Below are 17,401 nucleotides of genomic sequence, written 5' to 3'. Positions count from 1 at the left end.
CCGACCTTTAAATTCCTCTATGTGACACATAAGTTTTCATCTTATTAAAACACACACACACTTTTAAAATTTGCTTTTGTTTCTTTCTCACACTTTGAAAAGCAGTCCTAATTTTTACAAATCTCAATTCAAGAATTTTCTGCAAACCAAAACATTTAAATCCACTGTTTAGAAAGGCTCAGCTGCTGATGTGAGTAGACCCTCTGAACATGTAGTATTCAGTTTCTTCATCATCACAAGAGCCTATGTTTGCATCTGCAACTGAGGATTCCAAAAATCCTGGCAGCTGCAAGAACCAAGGTAGGATAACAGCCATTTCCTTAAAAAAAGAAATGAAATGCCAATAGTGACCTTTGCCATACATAGAAGGTAACATGGTGTTCTGAAAAGTTATTAACACAAGTTTCTATTATTCCCTTAAAAAATTATTTTTTTTGCGATGAATTTTTAGTTATACCAGTAATTAGAAATTTACAAAGTATTTAGCAACATGATGTTGAAATACTGTGTTTTAATTGAAGAAATGTGAGAAGATGCAATTACTTAATAATTACATCTGAAAGTAATGTGTGTGGTGTGGTTTGGCCAAATCTACATCTTGAAAGTTTCTGAAAGATGTAAAAGAGCCAACAAATGCTTTCCTCATAAATAAATCTCTGTTAGTATCTCAGTTATAAGAAGATTATGAAGCTCAATGTCAGGGTGTCAGAATTGTCATGGAGCAGCCTAGGATTCCACTGTTAACGCAGGTTTTCCAAGGCTGCACAGACATTCAGTGCATCACCTATCAGACCTTCCCCTGAGCTCTGGCTGCCACATCGAATTTAGGTCGTCTATGCCTAAACGAGCTGCAGTAACTCACCTGGAGTAGAGGACATGACAAACAACTGCTCTTTGTTTTAACAAAGAACTTGGATGTGAGACAATCTGTGACTGGCAGTTGTCTCACATCAGTAATCATAATATGTACCAAACACTGAGTAGGTAGAGGACATCCACACAAAGGCAATAAGTGTCTTATTAGTAGGTACATTTATTTTTTTTTATTTTGTAGATGAGGAAACTAAAGCCTAAGAAGATTAAAGAACTGGTCCAACGTCACACAGCGCTACTCAGTCTCTGGTCCATTCTGCTTTCCAGAGAGCAAAACCCACTTGCTCACTTCCTGTCAGCCAGAGAGCCCCCAGCCAGAAGCCTGATTTCAAGTGTTAAGACATGTCTAGGGCCAAAGCCTTCCTGAAGTCAAATTCCTTTTCACAGTCTGACTTTGTGCTTGTCTTCATGAAGTGAAGATCTGTGAAGGGACTAGCTGGTGTTAAAGTGGAATGGACGCTCTTCTGAACTCCTGTCCCTGCATTTGGGGAAGCATAGTCAATAGAGGGATTGAGATGAAGGGTGAAGTTGGGACAACACAAATCACACCGTGATCCATGTCAGCTAGAAACAGGCTTATAGTGAGGACAGAAAAATGATGTTGTTATTTTGCAAAAAGGAATCTTAAAACACTGCTCTCTACCCAAGTGGTTTTATGATCATCTTCACTTTTCTGTTATTTTCTTCGAGACGGAGTCTTGCTCTGTTGCCCAGGCTGGAGTACAGCGGTGCGATCTTGGCTCACTGCAACCTCCGCCTCCTGGGTTCAAGCAATTCTCCTGCCTCAGCTTCCTGAGTAGCTGGGATTACAGGCGTGTGCCACCATGCCCGGCTAATTTTTTTGTATTTTTAGTAGAGATGAGGTTTCACTATTTTAGCCAGGCTGATCTTGGACTCCTGACCTCAGGCAATTCGCCCGCCTCGTCCTCCCGAAATGTTGGGATTACAGGCATGAGCCACTGCACCCGGTCCATCTTCACTTTTCACTCTAAGTTTGGAATCATCAGGCAGCAGAGCTGTATGGTGCCTTCTGAGCACACTATCTTGCCTCATGATTAAGAGTGTGAAGTGGAAAGAGCAAGTCAGGGGACAGGTGGACTGAGCAAGGGTCGTGGGAGCCTCATGGAAGCCACCCCAGCTCTTACCTCGCCAACCATTTTCACATCTTCCCGCCCATACCAATCAGGCTCATAGACTTCATGCAGCGACTCCGTGAGCTTCATGGAGGCCTCTTGCATGCCTAGTGTTGGAGAGAAACAACTCCTGTTACACAGAAATGAGTGAGGATTCTCTTCTCCCTTCCTCCACTTTCTTAAGTGAGAGAAAAATATTGTACTTGCTAAACATTTAAGGAAAAATTATAAAGGCACAACTGCTGCTTGTATCTGCTGTCGTATCTTTCTTTGAGGGTCCCTAAAACTTATCACATTGCACATTTTCTATTATTCACTTGATAATGATAGATATGGGGTCTCGGGAAAAATCAACAAGTATCCTACTCTGAAAACTACAATAATCATAATGTGTCCTATTACATGTGCTATCACTTGCCAAGTGATATCGGATGCTAAGAACACTGGTCCATAAAACTGCAGAGTTCTCAAACTAAAATTAGTCCTAAATGAATTTAAATACAAGGCATAAAGCATTTTTAGAAGGGACTAGAAGTAAAAATCAATAGGATTATAGGGCATAACAGTCAAAAGTGGTTAAGTGGCCTAAAATGGTAAACATAGTTAAAGTGGTTAAATGGTTAAGTTTTAAGTGGCCTACAATTTTTACAAAGAACAAAGAAAAAAAGTTTGTCATTTTCCAGTATAGTAAGCCCTTACTTAATGTCATCTATAGGTTCTTGCAAAGTGTGACTTTAATTGATATGATGAATAATGAAACCAATTTTACCCAAGGCTAATTCATATAAATAAGAGTTAAGTTCCCAGGACATATTTTTCATCACAGACACATCACAAAACTTCTAACTAAAGGTCAAAACACTTCTAATATTGAACATTGAAATAAATGAGAGCAGTACATACATTTAAGAAAGATTAATAAAAACAAGTAAGATAATTATTTACTTACTTACTCCAGTTTAGGGTCATGGGTGACCAGATCCTCTCCTAGAGGCTCAGAGCACAAGCTGGGAACCAGCCCTGGACAAGATGCATATCATTGCAGGGTGCACTCACAAACCCACACTCACTGACACTCCAGTAAACTTCACTTGTATATCTTTGGGACATGGGAGGAAGTCAAAGTACCGAGAGAAAACCCAGCATACAAATTCCAGTGGCCCTGGCTGAGATTTTTTTTTCTCATCATTATTGTAACAAAATGATGTTGAATGAAACAATGCTATTTGAAGATCTGCTGTATTATTTAAAATGATGAATGCAGTTTTAAATCAAAACTCTTAGAAATTTTAGGGTTCCTAAGCCTTTGGGTCTGAATTTTCATCAGGGATACATTTGATATGTTGCAAAATTATGGTTTGCAACGTTAAAGAACAGCATTAAAGATACATGCTTCTGAGCACAACATGGTGACATAAAGTATCACCCAGTCCTTTTTAGTCTCTCCCAAGGACCCCCTGCACAAAGGTTAATGTATGTACTGAAAAGCCACGAAGACAGCTCATGGCTGAGAGCAAAACAAGGGGCCAGGAAGAGCGGGGGACTTGGAGATGCGCCTCAGGCAGAAGACTCTCCCTGACAGCCGGAAGGTGGGACCTGGCCACATTGATGTCTTGGCCTTTGTCACTAGGGGGGATAAAAGGGGGCTGGAAACAGGGAGAGGAGAGGAAAATCAGAGCACTGTCATGAGAAATAAAAAACACATCCTGTAAACTTAAGGTCAGTGAATCCTAAGATGAAAATCGTTTGTTAAACTGAAAACTCAACATTCTTGCTGGATTGGAGGTAGCTAATTCTGGGTTCAACTGTGAGAGAAAAGGACAAACTAAAAGATGTCTGAAATGACAGAAGTATATCCTTGAGGAGTATGTATAAAAGTCCACATGTAACTTGGTGTTTCATAGCACTTGTGCTCTCTTTAGACACAGCCAACATCTCCCTTCCCTCAGAGCATCGCTGGGCACATTCCATGAAGCCCTTGACAATGAGGTGTCCTGCCTACATGAGCCGAAGTGACTTGACCATCATCAGACGAAGCCCTGGCAGAGTCTGGAGTAGGAAAAAAATAGTATGACTCAAGACTCGGGGAACTCTGATGAAACAGAGTCGTGCAGGTGAAAGGACAGCAAATAGGAGACAAAACCTGAATCCGACCCCTCGCACTCTGAATCCAAGCAAGGGGTGATGCGTTCTCTCACGATATGGTCAACACTGAGGTGGAAGCTACATTATCCCAAGTGTCCACATTCACCCTCACCCAAGTACAAGCAAATCTTTATCAAGAAATACACCCCTTAAATTCATACGAAGCGTTAGTCACTAGTGGATCCCCTTCTATAATCCAGATGCCAAAAAACTTCTGGCATTTTCTTTAAATCTTTGTCTTAAGTCTGATAGAAATTATACATAGCTGTGTAGATAGGTTTTTAACAATGTCTTAAGGGAAGAAAAAGAAATTTGGCACTGTAGGCCAAATAATCTTTGTGATGAAAAATAAAACCATGAATATAACCTTAAAATAAAATTATATAAGACTTTAATCATCAAGACTAAAAGCATGATGTTGCAGTAAATATGTCTATTAGCAGCCAAAAGAACTACTAATTACAGGGTGGATAAGTGGTGATAGATCATTTGGACAGAAGCCATTTTGACATGGAAATTGTTTTGAGAACATCTACTCCACAGGATGCACTTTGATGGATACACAGGTGAAAGGCTTCAAGCCTAGCTCCAGACTGGCAGAGCTTTTAGGGATTTAGGGATTACTCTTCTGACAGAGTGTGATGGGGGAAAAAAGCTAAAATACAAGTTCCCTTCAGAGTAATTTGGCAACATCAAAGCAGAAAAGGTGCTAAATGCTACCTCCAAGATTGAATAATACACAATATCCAAAATTTTCTTAAAAGATTAGTGATTTCTAAAACTGTAAGACAAATGCCCAGCATCACATATAGAAGAATTATTATTATTTTACTACTGGATGGGAATCACTTCACTCTCTTCAAAATTTTGGACCTTCTCCAAGACATTTAATATAACATTGTCTATTCCCATTTGCAGCCAAATTTGTGAGCTTCTATTTTCATCCTTTAACACTTGTTGCATAGATTGCACTACTTTATAAGTACTCCTTGCTTAAATAGCCTAAGAGTATGTGTTTTAGTTAAAAATAACATCAGTTAAAATAAATTACGACAATAACAAGCAGCAGCGATAAACCATTAAAAGAACGTCTAAAATACTGCAAGTATCTAGCAGCTTTGTCTCATTGCTTAGAAGAGAGCTGTGTAAAAAGACAGCAGCTGCCTCAAAGGAAAGCAAGAGTGGGCATCTTTTTCTTAGATTCTTAAGGAGAGCAAGGATGGGAACAAGAGTTGGAATAAAATAGGCAGTTGGTGAGGTAGCTCAAGAAGAGTCAACCCTACCCCTTAGTCATGCCTACACATAAGACACATAAATGAAGAACTATTAATGACACCACGTGCACCGTGCTCCATTTAGAGAAAGATCTGGCATGTTCATCATCCCTGTGTCTGGCCTCCACTGCACCTGCATGCCAGTGACTCCCAATTCTAAATTCCTACTGGACATCTCCACTTGGATGTCTTACTAATACCTCAAACTTCACATGTCAAAAACAAACTCTTAATTTTCCTGTCCAAACCTGCTTCAACTCCTTTTCTCAGTTCTCATGAATGCCATCCAGTTGCCCCAGTTCAAAAACTAGAGGTCATCCCAGATTCATCCTCCCAAAGCTGAGTCACCAATTCTGCCTGATTCTCAAATCTGGCCCCTTCCTTCCCTGCCCACTGCCCTTCTCTGGATTAGATACTCATCACCTACGATTTAGATTAGATAACATAATCCATGTAACACGATTTAACAAAGTAGTTGGCACAAGCAAATGTCCAACTGTCAGCCATCACAATACAAAATATTTTTGGAGGCAACATAACAAAATAATTAAGACTATTATTTGCAATTAATCAGCCTTTGTTAAAAGCTTGGTTCCATTATATGTGATTCATGTGATTTTAGGCAAATTATTAATCATCTATAATCTCAGTTTTCCAAGATGTAAAATACCAATAAATATACCTGCCACAAGGTTGTAGGGAAAATTACATTAACTGAGACATGTCAATGCTTATCTCAGTGCCTAGCATATAAGTGCTCAATAAATGTTAGCTAATAGTATTATTGAACTATTGGACTAGACTTCTACTAAATCTCCATGCAATTTCACTTCTTCTAGCCTGAATTCCACACAATCACAATAACTATTTTTCTAAAATGCTAATCTGATCATGGGACTTTTTCCCTTGTCTACAATAACTCTAACAATGACTCTCCTGTCTATTGATAGAATAAAATCCCCATATGATATGATACATGAAGCACTTCTTTATATAAATGCTGCTGCCTTTCCGTGTTTCATCCAGCTCAGTTTTCTGCTTGCATCTCACTGCTCTGTTTGCTCCCTCAAGAACCCATGCTTCCTTCTGCTTCCTGGCCCAGTTATTTCTTCCACCTGCAATGTCCCTCCGAAATCTGTCTTTCTCTAGAAAACCTAATCACTTGATGGCCACCTATGACCCCACTTCGTGGGTTCATTCAAGTGTAAGTTCCTTGGAAGAACCACTCCTGCCCCAGTCTCTTGCCTCTTCTAAGGTGGGAGTCTGTCTGTCCTCTGTTATGATGGCACTCAATGCACGTATCTATTAAAATACATACTACTATGCCTGTCTGGCCTTTTTATTTAATTGTCTCCTCACTCTGCTGGGAGCGCCCTGCAAGCAGGCACTATGTCTTGTTCATCTCTGCATCTCCCTCTCCTAGAACAGTGTCAGGTGCACAAATGGAGCTCCAGAGATGTTTGCTGCTAAAATGAATGCAAGCATAAGATCTGCCTCACGAAGCCTAAGCATCAGCAGAAATCATAAAGACCCATAGAGGAGAAGCCACCCAGAGATCAGTCACAATAAAATGATTAGAATTCATTTAACCCAACTTCACAGAATCCCAGTTTTGCGGACTTTAGGGGCTTCTGAGAGGACTGAAGCACTTAATAGATGAGGAACCCAAAGCAACTAAGAGGCTCAGTGATTTTCCCACAACTGCCCCAGGACCCATGACTCTCCAGGGCCAAATATCACTTTCTCCTATGCTGCCCTGATGCTACCTGTGTTATAGCAGGATTAGTTAGCCAGAGTTGTCCTTGTGAAAACAAGAAAAACCACCTATGAAAGCCTTTGAAAATCTAAATTATGATCTACTTAAGGCATTGATATGGTTTGGCTCTGTTTCCTTACCCAAATCCCATCTTGAACTGTAATAATCTCCATGTGTTGTGGGAGGGACCTGGTGGGAAGTAACTGATCATGCGGGCGGGTTTCTCCCGTGCTGTTCTCGTGATAGTGAGTAAGTCTCATTAGATCTGATGGTTTGATAAAGGGGAGTTCCCCTGTACATACTCTCTCTTGCCTGCCACCACGCAAGACATGCCTTTGCTCCTCCTTTGCCTTTGCCACGATTGTGAGGCCTCTGCAGCCATGTGGAACTGTGAGTCCATTAAACCTCTTTTTCTTTATAAATTACCCAGTCTGGGGGCATGACTTTATTAGCAGCGTGAGAACGGACTAACACAGGCATATACCTTGTTTTCAAGTTTGGTCCCAAAACCCAAAATGTGCTCCCAGGAACACTATTCATTCTTCACGAGGCTCTGAGAGAAGGGTCCTGCAGTCAAATAACTTGGAATTCCTGCCTGTCCCACAGGACTTCTGAGTTGACTTTAGCATATTAAGGGCTCTGAGAAACTCAGTAGTAGCCTGTTTAAAAATTCATTCCAATCAGCTGTGGACAAAGTAATTTAAGCAGAGATCTCTTTTTTGGAGCATCGCTTGTTAACATAGTCAATCAGCAAACCCAAGATGGGGAAAAGCTGATAGAATTCTATCCTCCGTCATACGGAGCTGTGGCCACTAGACCTGGAGTGCAGGTGCAGTCTGCCAGAAAGGCTCATTTGATGCTTCACCCAGCTTTTCTCTGGAGCTCAAGCCTCACCCTCAGGGAATTCTTCTAGATCACATTAAGGAAAAGAATTATGCCAGTCATTATAAGCAGCACGCTCCACACCAAAGAGGCAGCACAGACCAAATTGAATAGACTCGGGAAAGAGAACTCACTCTTTCATTCAACAAACTTATCCACATTTTCAAAAAAATCAGCTAACCCAGAAAAAGTCCTGTGCTTGAAATAATATGACTTCTGTGTTCAAATACTAAATCAATAATAAAAGAAATACCTAGAGTGGCTTCTATTTTCTGACTGAACTGTTACAAATACTTAAGGTTGATTTGGGAGTAATTAATGATGAGCTCCATCAAACTGTGGAAGTTAAATTCTCTGAGACTTACTTCTTTGCAAATGTAAAATCAAGTTAATGACATTGATAATATGGCTATGTTGGGAAGTTAGAAACAGGTAATGTACCTAAAATGCTTAGCACAGACTCTAGCACATAGTAAATGCTCATGAAAAAGTAATAGTAGTAGGTTGCCATTATTCCATTGTATAGATGACTTGTGAAACCAATGCAGTTCAAAGGCAGTAAAAGACAGTAGATAAAACCAGGGCTCTGGAGAAACACAGAATGAAATATGTAATCTGTCCCTGTTGTTTCCTTGGCATGCAACCTTGGATGAGCTATTTAAACTCTATTTAAAAAAATCACTTTTTCTTTTTTTTTTTTTTTGAGACAGGGTCTCACTCTGTCACCCAGGCTGGAGTACAGTGGCATGATCTCCACTCACTGCAACCTTCACCTCCCGGGTTCAAGCAATTCTCCTGCCTCAGCCTCCCGAGTAGTTGGGACAACAGGCATGCACCACCACGCCTGACTAATTTTTGTATTTTCAGTAGGGTTTTGCCATGTTGCCCAGGCTGGTCTTGAACTCCTGGCCTAAAGTGATCCACTCACCTTGGCCTCCCAAAGTGCTCGGATTAAAGGTGGTGTGAGCCACTGTGCCTGGCTGTAACTCACTTTCTTATCTATAAAATGAAGATAATAAAACTACCTGCCTTATAGAGCTGTCATGAGAATTAAAATGATATGCCTGGACTATAAAATTCATAAATATATTTTAGTTTAAAAATCAATTTTGCTAATTTTTATTATTTTGGCCATTTTTAAATTATTGATATTTTTATTATTTCATTATTTAATAACATGTTTGTATTCAGTTTTACACATCCACATTAAAACTGTGAGAATAAATCCTTAGAATGAAACTGGTATGTCAAAAAGCATACCAAGTAAATAAATAAATAAATAAATAAATAAATAAAAGATTTTACCAAATGCTCTCCAGAAAAGCTATCCTCCCAGCAATACATGAATGGAGTCCACTTCCCAGAGCTTTATCAATTCTAAATATGACAGTATTTTATTTGTAATGTGTTTGAACATTTGGAAGAAAAATGATAAAATCTTCTTTTCGATGCGACTTAATATTATTTGATTATTCGTGAGGATAAGGCTTTTTTGCGTTTATCACCCATCTATAGTTCTTCTTTGGCTAATTTTCCCTTAGAGTTTTCTGCCCATTTTTAATTTAACCAATTGACCGTCATTTAGTTTACTCACTGAGCTCTTTATATCATGATTTACTTTCACTAACTATGTTGTCAAAATGGTGTTTTTAAAAAACATACTAAGTTTTATATACTTATGAGGTCAAATCTCTCCATAAAGATGGAGAGATTTATGGGTTTCTGCCTTGCAAGTAACCCTTATAAAGACCTTCTCTACAGCCTAGAGACTAAATTTACTGTATTTTATTCTAGTACTTTAGCACATTTCTTTGCATAGCGATGCATGGCAGACACACCTGACAGTGATAACTTAGACATCCCCTGAGAATCACCCTGTATGGTAGATGCACCTGAATATGTGCTCAAAGTTCTAAGCTAAGGAATCTGGGAGAGGCCAACCCAGAGATCCATTCCTTGTCTACGAGGAACACCTGAGCCCTGAGCCTGTCCCATTGAAGGTGAGTCATACAGGGGATTGAGGCCACGTGTTTTGGGTTAAACGAAGGTTGCCAGGTGGAGGTTGTTAGGTACAGGATGCCAAGCGAAAATGTTACAGAAACTGCATTGCTTTTTGCAAACGGATGTAGTTCTCCTGCCCAGCCTGCCACCACTTGGCCGTGCGATACTCCTGCCCAGCCCTGCCATGACTGGGCCCACTCTGTATGTGAGTTTCCCACTAATAAAACCCTGTGTCTTGTTTGCTGACTCTGGGTCCCTTCTTCGGCCTCTTGAACCTGGTGCCATCCCTACTGAAGTTAACAGAATCCAGTACAACAACATATTTACATCTTTACTACATCTGGAATTAGGAAGGAGGGAGTAAAGTGTGAGGCTGAGAATTTCACTCTGTTTTCTAAGTGTTTGGCCAGTTTTCCCAATACCCCATGTCAGATGATCCATTCTTTCCCCACAAAATCTGCCTTATGATACATCATATCTGTGGGCACACTTGGCTGTGACTCAGGGCAGGCAGCGTGATGATGGATGGCAGGCACAGGCTGAGCCCACCTCCCTTTTGCTCTCTTCTCCCTCCTCCAGTGGCCTCATTTCCTTGCCTTACATGGCTGAGTCCAGAAACTCATGCTAGGGCCTCTCCATGCCCGTGCATTGCACGTCAGTAGGGATGCAAGTGCTGCTAATCCACACAAGTCACAGCCAGTCCAGGGCCATGTTTGCTGATCATCTTCCACCTGCCTCTGCCACCATGTCTTGCTCCTTCCAGTGAGAGGGCTTAGGTGCGTGTCTGTGAGTGCTCCACTCTTGGGATGTGGTCTCCCTCAGGAGGTAAGCCGGCTGCAGCTTTTCTTAAACAAGGTCTCAAGCTCACTCTAAGAAATTTTCCTGGAAATCTCTCGCATGTGGGTGGCATTTATTTCTAGTTTCCACCATAAGGGCACACATATTTTTTCCTTATATATTCTGATTATCATTTCAATGGGAATTTGGGGGCGGGTGGAATGGAACACCTGTGTTCAAGCATCCATCTTGCCAGGAAGCCAAATGGCTTTGTAATTAACACTCAATCCTGTCACTCATGAATTCCAAGAACAACCTGTGCTTAGTAACATGCAGTAAACAACTCATACACATTACCTTTGATTGCTGCTAAATATCCTCGGAGTTCTCGCTGAAGTCTGGTACCCTCTGCCTAAAAAACACAAGCATAGATGCTAAATATCTAGTCTATATTCTGCATGAAAACATGTAAGAAGTGTTAAGTCTCGAAGTTACTATCGCCAGAAGCTCATTCTTGGAAAAAAACAAATATGTGGACACAGACTAAACAAGGCAATAATGTCCATCAGTCTAGATATTTACAGAAATTTTGTTCCACTTCAAAGAGCAAAAGGAGAAGGCAAGATTTTGCTGATAATCCAATTCATTACACATCCTCCAATTTAAGAGCTATCAAATTTCTAGATTTTGACACATGGGTTATAATAGTAGGGAAGTGATCACCATTATCTAATATGGTAGCCACAAGCCACATATGGCTGTTGAGTACTTACAATTGAGATGTACTGTAAGGGTATTTTCCATTTACAGTGTAAATGTGTTTTATACAACGTATTTTAGAGACTGAGTACCAAAAAAAACCTCATTAATTTTATATAGATTACATGTTAAAACGATAATATTTTGGGTATATTGAGTTAAACTACATTATTAAAATTTCATCTTTCTTTTCACTTTAAGGATGTAGCCACTAGAAAATTCTAAACTATGTAGTTTGCATTATATTTTTATTGGACTGCATTGAAATAGAGAAACTGTTAAATTGTAATTGTTGACACATGAATGTCTGTTTTAGTTTGGATACTTTTTTAGAAACTCTGAGACTCTCTGAAGCTAGGATGAGACTGCAAATAGTTTAATTTGGAGTTAATCAAAGAAATGCCAATAGGAGAGTAGAGAAGTGAGGCAGAGAAGGGAGGGAAGATAGCTGATACAGAGAGCATTATCAAGCAAGTTACCACTGTGGGCAACTGGACCTCAGTTCCACTGGGGAACTCTGGAAGACAGTGTCAATGAAACACCCTATAGATACCCTAACTGAAAGGCAAGGAAGCTGAGGCGTTTATCCAATATCTCCTGTCAGCTGAGTTTCTAGAGCTGCTCCTAGGGGACATTAATTCCCCAATATAACTATATAGAGGCAGAGAGGGCTCCAGAAACCAGAGAAGCCCTCAGGCAAAGAGTTGCCAATGCTGGCAAGTCAGTCTGGTGGGCTCAGAAAAAGTAGGTACTAGGGGCATACGTCTGAGCACCAACAGAAGCTGCTATGACTCTACAACTGAAAGTCGATTTAAAACATGCATGCAGTTAATTGCATAGTCATTTAACAAAATTGCAGAGAGCTAGCATATAGGACTCCACCTTGAGCTCAATAATAGGACAGCAATCTCAATAGTCATGTTCAATTTAACAAACATTGTTAGTATTTGCCCAAAAGAGTGGTGGTGGGTGGACCCTCTTTCCTCATCATAATCTAGTGGGGGAGCTAAAATATATAAGCAAAAAACAAAACAATTTCACTGCAAGGCGGATTACATTTAGCATTGCAACAGCCATTCAAAGTGTTGAAGTACAAAAACAAAATGCCCATCACATTTAAAGATAATGATTAATACAAATAAACTGAAAAGAAATAATTAAGACTATGCTTGATGGCAAAAGGGATTCTGAATTAGGATATTTTCCATATAACACTTGCATTGTGCAGGTATAGTGACATTATTTCTTTGAAATCTATGTAATGCTCAGGTGAGGTATTCTGTATTTGAGTTAAGCTCAGGTTATTTTTGCAGCTCTATAAACCCAGTTACTACCAGACAAAAGCTTAGGATGAGTCCGTTTGCTGGCATGTATGAACTTCAAACAGAATGGTTCTATTCAGAATGGCAAAGCAGAAATCAAAGTGCTAAACAATTGACTCGCTTTCTAGTGTCTCAACATAGTTTTAAATAAAAACTCAAGGTTTCTATTCCCTTGTTGAAACACTCAGAAAGTTTGTGTGATGGCAAACTTCCATCAGCTAGAGAAAAAAAAGCAAATCATGGTGGGGTTCCAAACAGCAAAGTGTAGTAGAAAACTATTTCCAGAGAGAGGAAGATGAGAATAAAGAGAAAATGCTGATGATAAACACTTGAGTAAAAGTAGACGATGAAGAGGACCCAGAGAAGTCGGGATGAAGTTCTCAATACCACCAAGAAAAGTATATTGCAACAAAAGAAGTGGGTCTTTCCCCTACTAAATATCCATTATGGAGGGCATTGTGTCACATTCTGAGTACATAAAAAGTGGAAAAAATATGGCTTTGGTAGATTTTATTGTCAATCTATGCTGCGCCTCCCTACCAGATCTGTCATTGGAGAAAGATCATACTTCCTGCCTCAGCAACATCAGGCTTGGCTGTAGGACTGTAGCCAGTGAAACTTGAGTGGAAGTAACATGTGCTACTTTCAAGCTGAAGCTATAAAAGCCATCACATGCTCCTGTCATTTCTTTCCTCTCCCCATACAGAATTTGTTTCTTCATTCTGGATCCCAGAGTGAAGGGACCACAGAGCACAGCCACCACCTGCATTTTCATGAGTGAGAAACTAACCTCTGTTGTTGAAAGCCACTGAGATATCATTACCATGGCATAACCTAGCCCAAACTGCCCAATAAAATGATTCATCATCAATAGAGGAAATGCTGAAATGTGGAGAGAGGCTGAAATCTAACCACAACAATAAAAAGCCCAATAGAATTAGTGAACAGAAAAGAACTAAAAGCATTTACAGAAACATTTCAGAAAAATCAAATTGGAAAGATTAAGGACAAACTGAATGGTTCACAAATGGAAGCCCAAGTGGTGGTCAAGTGATGGAAAGAGATAGAATGGAACTGAGAGAGAAGCAAGCTCCAGAATCATTTGTCCCATCAGATTTCAGATAATTTAAGAGAGAGTATATATAATAATATCTGAAATTTACCTGGACAAATATAGACCCAAACCAATCTAAAGCCTAAAAGCCCTAAAAGGTACAATTAGGAGGGCTTGAATCCATTAAGGCCACATTTCTCAAACTAGATAATTGTAGAATCTGGGGGCATTTAGTGGTTTGTCTAGGGCACATACATCCACTAAATAATGCTAAAAGATCTCTCTGGAACATCAATTTATTGAGGTGAGGGGAAAGAAATGGAAGAGAAACCATTATTTTACAACCACTAAGCCACCTCTTATGAAGTCGAATTAAAAAATAGCATGGGGATGAAACAGAACTTCACAGATTTCTGCTGCTTTCAGCTGTCTGCTTTAGGATTCTGCTGTACCAGTCATGGTCCTTCCGTGGAAATGTGTGAGGGACACCAAGTTAAGCAAGGCTCACTTCTCACCCAGAAGGATGTGTTCCCTCAGTTATACAGAGCCGGCCACGAAAAAGGATGGTTATGAGTCACCAGGATTGCTCAGAATATCCAGAAATAGCAAAAAAGTAGCAGGGAAGGACACTCTTTTCTCAAATGTTCAAGGAATAAAGTTATATCAAATTAACCCTACAATTAACTAATTGCCTTTTCCTTCAGTAGAAATAAAGTGAAATAATTCAGGCTCCAATCCATACACTAGATTCATCTTGTCAAAGTGAAGCACTGCAGACTTTTTTTTAAATGAAATAAGAAATCTAGAAGAGATTTTTTATATAAGAGTGGAACAAAGTTCAAAACTGTACAATAATTGCTAATAAATGAGTTCAATTTAAGCAGATAAAATAAAGAATGATTTAAATGACTTCTTTTCCAATTATTAAAATTCTTAATTTTCTCCATGAGTATTTGGGTTTTATGAATCACTCAGTAATAGACACACTGAATTTCATCTAAAATTCTACCTTAATCAAAAAGGTAAAAATCTCTGGAGAAAAATCCTCCACCTACAATATGCCATAAAGTAGTTTCTCCTGTACACAATTTATTGCATAACAAAATTTCCTTAAGATCATTATTCTGCAGGAATAGCAGATGTTTGAAGTTAAACAAATTCTTATAACATTGCTCAGATTTCACTGAATTTGAAGTTCATTCCAAATTCCTTTGTAAAGTATCATTTTAGTGATTCAGCCATGAATTATGTATTGCACATGTGTGTGCAGAAAACAAAGTTCTACACTCTTGAGATTATATGCCTGTATTTTCCCTTCTTGTTTCTTTATATCATTTTCTACAAGATCAGGAAATTATTGTTCTATGTCCTGGTCACAGGGATCACGGCAACAGGAGGGTAGGGGAGTCTATTATAATTAAGTTGTCTGAATTGCCTAGTAATACTCCTCTTTGGAGAAGATCCAACTGCATGAAGGTGCGACGAATGTGGGAAATTACTGAGTCAAGCTGTTTTTTGTTTAGATACACTAAATTTCAAAGCGCTGCAATATATTAATATTAGTAAATACATATGCCAAAACTTCAAGAGTCTTTTAAAAGGTATAATTTTGTTAGTTTACCTTTAACTCAATTATTTCTGCCCAGAAGAAAGGAGCCATTGTTGAGGCATTAATTTAATTTAATTGTGGACAAAATTTATAGAATGAATTAATGATTTCTAAGGAACTAAGAGCAGCAGCAACCACTGCACAATTTAGGGGCACCATTCCCATGTACTACATACTACCATGTGCATGACACCCCAGGGCAGGGGTGGGCATCACTATGGCCCCAAATGCACAAGAAAAAACAAACCCTATGGATTTTATTAGTAAGGTTAAGCAGGTCTGGAAAATACCTCAAAGCAATAGGAGTTGAATACCTGTTAAATAGGCAATGGCCTGTTGAATTGGCTTGTTAATATATGGTCAGTGTAGCACTGACTTATCTTTATAAGATACTTTTGTTATAAAAAGAAAAAGAAAGACAAGAGGAAGAAAATATCACACAGTATGGAAAAATTTTCCATTAAGTTGCCTCTCCAACTCAGAAACTGTCAGCTGACATTTTAAAAAGGGCTCAGGTGGAAAGCCAGCAGTGCTAACATCTGCATGAAAGGTGGATCTTAGGAGATATAACTTCATAAAGTTGCAATTTTACAAAGGTGAGTCCTGTCATCTCATCTGTGATCATAAGCCTATAGACATTCCCAGAGTTACATTATTATTTTTGGCCTTTGATGACATTTTTCTCTTGAAAATGGGTGAAGTAACATATCAAAATTAAAACTGGCTCAATTTCTCAGAGTTCAGACAGGTTAACTCAATCTTGAAAGCAATGATAATAAACTTGCTGATCATTTTTGAAGCTTAGAAGAAAATTAGATTATCAAGGAGATCAGATTTAATGAGGCCATAATCAGCACCTTGAATAACATATGACTAATAACATAATATCTGAATCCACTTATGATCAAAGACATTAGGCCACTGAGCACTACAGGCACTCCTGGCTTGTTAAGAAATAGAGCCTATGAGAAGTTCAGATGCTGTTAAATGGGAAGATGAGAGTTTTTCATAAGTAAAAGCACCAGGGTCTCTGAAATTTACATTTCTGTTTCCTTGCTTTGAGCTCTTTGCACTATTGGAGCTGTCTGTCATTAAGAACCCAGCACTGACTTCATAAAACAATTTCTCTTCTTTTATTTCTTTTTTTCACAGATATTAATGCAGAAGATACAAGATAGAGAGATGAAATAAGACTGGATATTTGCAGTCATATTCCTGGGATGATGAGGCAGGGAGTGCATGGAAGGAAGAGAAATGTCAAAGAGAACATCTCAGTTTCCATAATTTTATCCAAGATTCGTGGCCCAATTTCCAACTATCCCTGTCACCAATTCCAAGAATATCTATGATCTGAAGACTGATTATCACATACTTTCTAGCTTCAACAAAACAAAATTAGAAATCTAGCTAATAATCACATGTACAATCTCTCCGTTTATTTCCCTTAAGCCAACTAACTTTTTTGAGTTTATTCAGATCTCCATTCGGATCTTCTGGAAAAGCTAACCCATAGTGTGTTAAACCGCCATTAAATCAACACAGCATGCAGACTGGATACAGCTGGAAGATCTGCTTTATTGCCTTGAATTTGTGACCCTTGAAAAACCACTCTGTTTTTCTCTCTGTGTGTGTGAGGAGACTTGACTTATAAGGTGCATCACGGGCATTATTTAAAATCTTTTCAGCCTTCACCTTAATAGCTAGAGCACAGTATTTAATATACTGGTAGGGGAGGATCACGGAGAGCTGACCCGAAAATCAAGGGAGACTTTAAAGGAGCCCCACTTCCAGTAGCAACTCCTCCTGTGACTTGCTG

At 39.2% G+C, this 17,401-nt stretch overlaps 1 protein-coding gene across 3 annotated transcripts in view; it reads right to left on the bottom strand.

Moving 5' to 3' along the window:
• AMPH (amphiphysin) overlaps window positions 1-17,401 on the bottom strand; it is a 250,400-nt gene that overhangs the window by 107,381 nt on the left and 125,618 nt on the right. For all 3 annotated transcript variants that reach the window (XM_063609652.1, XM_055293373.2, XM_055293372.2), the window contains exons 3-4: window positions 11,199-11,253; window positions 2,019-2,113 (exon numbers count right to left, since the gene is read on the bottom strand). In XM_063609652.1, the coding sequence (XP_063465722.1) occupies window positions 2,019-2,113; window positions 11,199-11,253 (150 nt within the window). The remainder of the gene's footprint in view (window positions 1-2,018; window positions 2,114-11,198; window positions 11,254-17,401) is intronic.

This window comes from Symphalangus syndactylus, chromosome 9 (assembly GCF_028878055.3).
Source record: "Symphalangus syndactylus isolate Jambi chromosome 9, NHGRI_mSymSyn1-v2.1_pri, whole genome shotgun sequence".
In the NCBI taxonomy this organism is placed as follows: Eukaryota; Metazoa; Chordata; class Mammalia; order Primates; family Hylobatidae; genus Symphalangus; species Symphalangus syndactylus.
The sequence above is the reverse complement of the archived record's forward strand: the minus strand, read 5'-3'. Positions and strand labels throughout refer to the sequence as shown.